The 1,977-nt window shown below is 36.4% G+C and overlaps 1 protein-coding gene across 1 annotated transcript; it reads left to right on the top strand.

Moving 5' to 3' along the window:
• The first annotated feature begins 645 nt into the window (after positions 1 to 645).
• On the top strand, positions 646 to 1,770 carry LOC107783821 (zinc finger A20 and AN1 domain-containing stress-associated protein 5-like). The gene has a single exon (XM_016604846.2). It carries the CDS (start codon positions 810 to 812, stop codon positions 1,350 to 1,352), a length of 543 nt encoding a protein of 180 aa, XP_016460332.1. The 5' UTR covers positions 646 to 809; the 3' UTR covers positions 1,353 to 1,770.
• Positions 1,771 to 1,977: the final 207 nt, after the last annotated feature.

The following is a 1,977-nucleotide window of genomic DNA, read 5'->3' as shown; positions in this document are numbered from 1 at the left end:
AAAATCAACACTTATTCCGAAAAAAGTAAAAAAATCCGAAAAAATTATTTCTTTCGAAAATTTTTATTAAAATACAAAATCAACACATATTCCGAAAAAAGTAAAAAATTTTCGGAAAATTATTTATTTCGCAAATTTTTATTAAAATACAAAATCAACACTTATTCCGAAAAAGGTAAAAAAAAATCGAAAAAATTATTTATTTCGAATTTTTTTATTAAAATAAAAAATAAACACTTATTCCGAAAAAAGTAAAAAATTCTGAAAAAATTATTTATTTCGGAATTTTTTTTATTAAAATAAAAAATCAACACTTATTCCGAAAAAAAGTAAAAAAAAATCCATTAAAATAAAGAGGTCACCATAACACAAATAAGAAAAGAAACTAGTGTTACTTTTTTATTAAAAAAAACTATATCCCAAAGGTGACGATTAAGTAAATAACACGTCAGACCTAATCTAGAACCACCTCACCCTCAACCTCAAGTCCTCAACCCACCAAATTTCCCATAATTTAACCCATAAATCCTCAGGGGCATTATCGTCAATCCATCACCCCACACCACAATTTGCCTGATACGCGTATCCAATGAGGCCATTATTCAATCGCCATTACCGACCTCTCTTCCTCCTTAAAACCTCCTTTTCCCCTCCCCCTCTTCCCATTTCTTCTTCAAACTAAACCACAAACCACTCTCTCCTTTTCTCTCTCTACAAGTTTCATTTTTTTTTCTCTCTATATTGAAGCAAGGAAATCGAGTTGTTTGTTAATTTAATTTTCCCCACACAAAAAAAAAAAAAGTGAAAATATGGCTCAGAGAACGGAGAAAGAAGAGACGGAGTTCAAGGCCGTACCTGAAACGATAACGCTTTGCGTCAATAATTGCGGAGTCACCGGAAATCCAGCCACCAACAATATGTGTCAAAAATGCTTCAACGCCACCACCGCTGCTACCTCAACTTCCGCCAGCTCGCCGACGGGGTCGGTGGTCACGATTCCTCACAAGTTCGCTGAGAAATTGGCTAGATCTGAAAGATCGGCTCGATTTAGCTTGTTGAGATCGTCGCCGGAGAGGAAGTCCGATCTGGAAAGAACGAGTCAACATCTGACGGTAAAGGAGGATAAAATGAAGGAAAGCGTTCCGCCGGCTAAGAGAGAGGTGAATCGTTGCTCAGGCTGTCGGAGGAAGGTAGGATTGACCGGATTCCGGTGCCGGTGCGGCGATTTGTTCTGCGGTGAACACCGGTACTCCGATCGTCATGACTGTAGCTACGACTACAAATCCGCCGGCCGAGACGCGATCGCGAGGGAGAATCCAGTCGTCAAAGCAGCGAAAATCATTAAGGTTTAAAGGGAAAGATAACACGTAAAAACGCATCCTTTTTACCTTTATCGTCAAATTTCAAATGATGAATTATGGAGATACCGAATTTGCAAACTCCATAACTCTGCTACTGCTGTTATTCTCGTCTCAGAGAGAGGGAGAGACGCACAACGAACATCAAAATATCGAGAGAAATTCGAAAAAATATATATATATATTTATATAAAATTTGAAGTGAATTTGTTGTGTTGAAAATTTAACTCCCTCTGTGGATTGCTACTGAAGAATTAAATCCCTTTTTAATTTATTTTTCCAATGTTCGTTTTCTGTTTCGATTATTGAAAGATAGCAACAGAAAGATTGTGGCTTAGCAATTGATTTGTTCTTCGTTTAGTCCTTGTTTGGTTATTGAGCTAAATAATGAAATGGAACTTTTAATCAGCTACAATTCGTATCATTTTCTCTGAAAAGCAAACTCGGTGACCGTATCATTTCTGTGGCCGTGAGTGGCATATCGTCGTAAATTGGTCGAAGTGTCGAGGCAATTTGTTATTTGATTTTTTTTATAAATTTATTTATAATAATTATATAAAAGATGAGGACATAATAACAAGTGGGCGGCCAAGTTGCTGGTATCGTAATAAATTGGGAA

Source organism: Nicotiana tabacum, chromosome 19, assembly GCF_000715075.1.
Source record: "Nicotiana tabacum cultivar K326 chromosome 19, ASM71507v2, whole genome shotgun sequence".
In the NCBI taxonomy this organism is placed as follows: domain Eukaryota; kingdom Viridiplantae; phylum Streptophyta; class Magnoliopsida; order Solanales; family Solanaceae; genus Nicotiana; species Nicotiana tabacum.
The sequence above is the reverse complement of the archived record's forward strand: the minus strand, read 5'-3'. Positions and strand labels throughout refer to the sequence as shown.

Coding starts and splice junctions, on each gene's coding strand:
- LOC107783821 (XM_016604846.2), top strand. CDS start 810: ATGGCTCAGAGAACGGAGAAAGAAGAGACGGAGTTCAAGGCCGTACCT.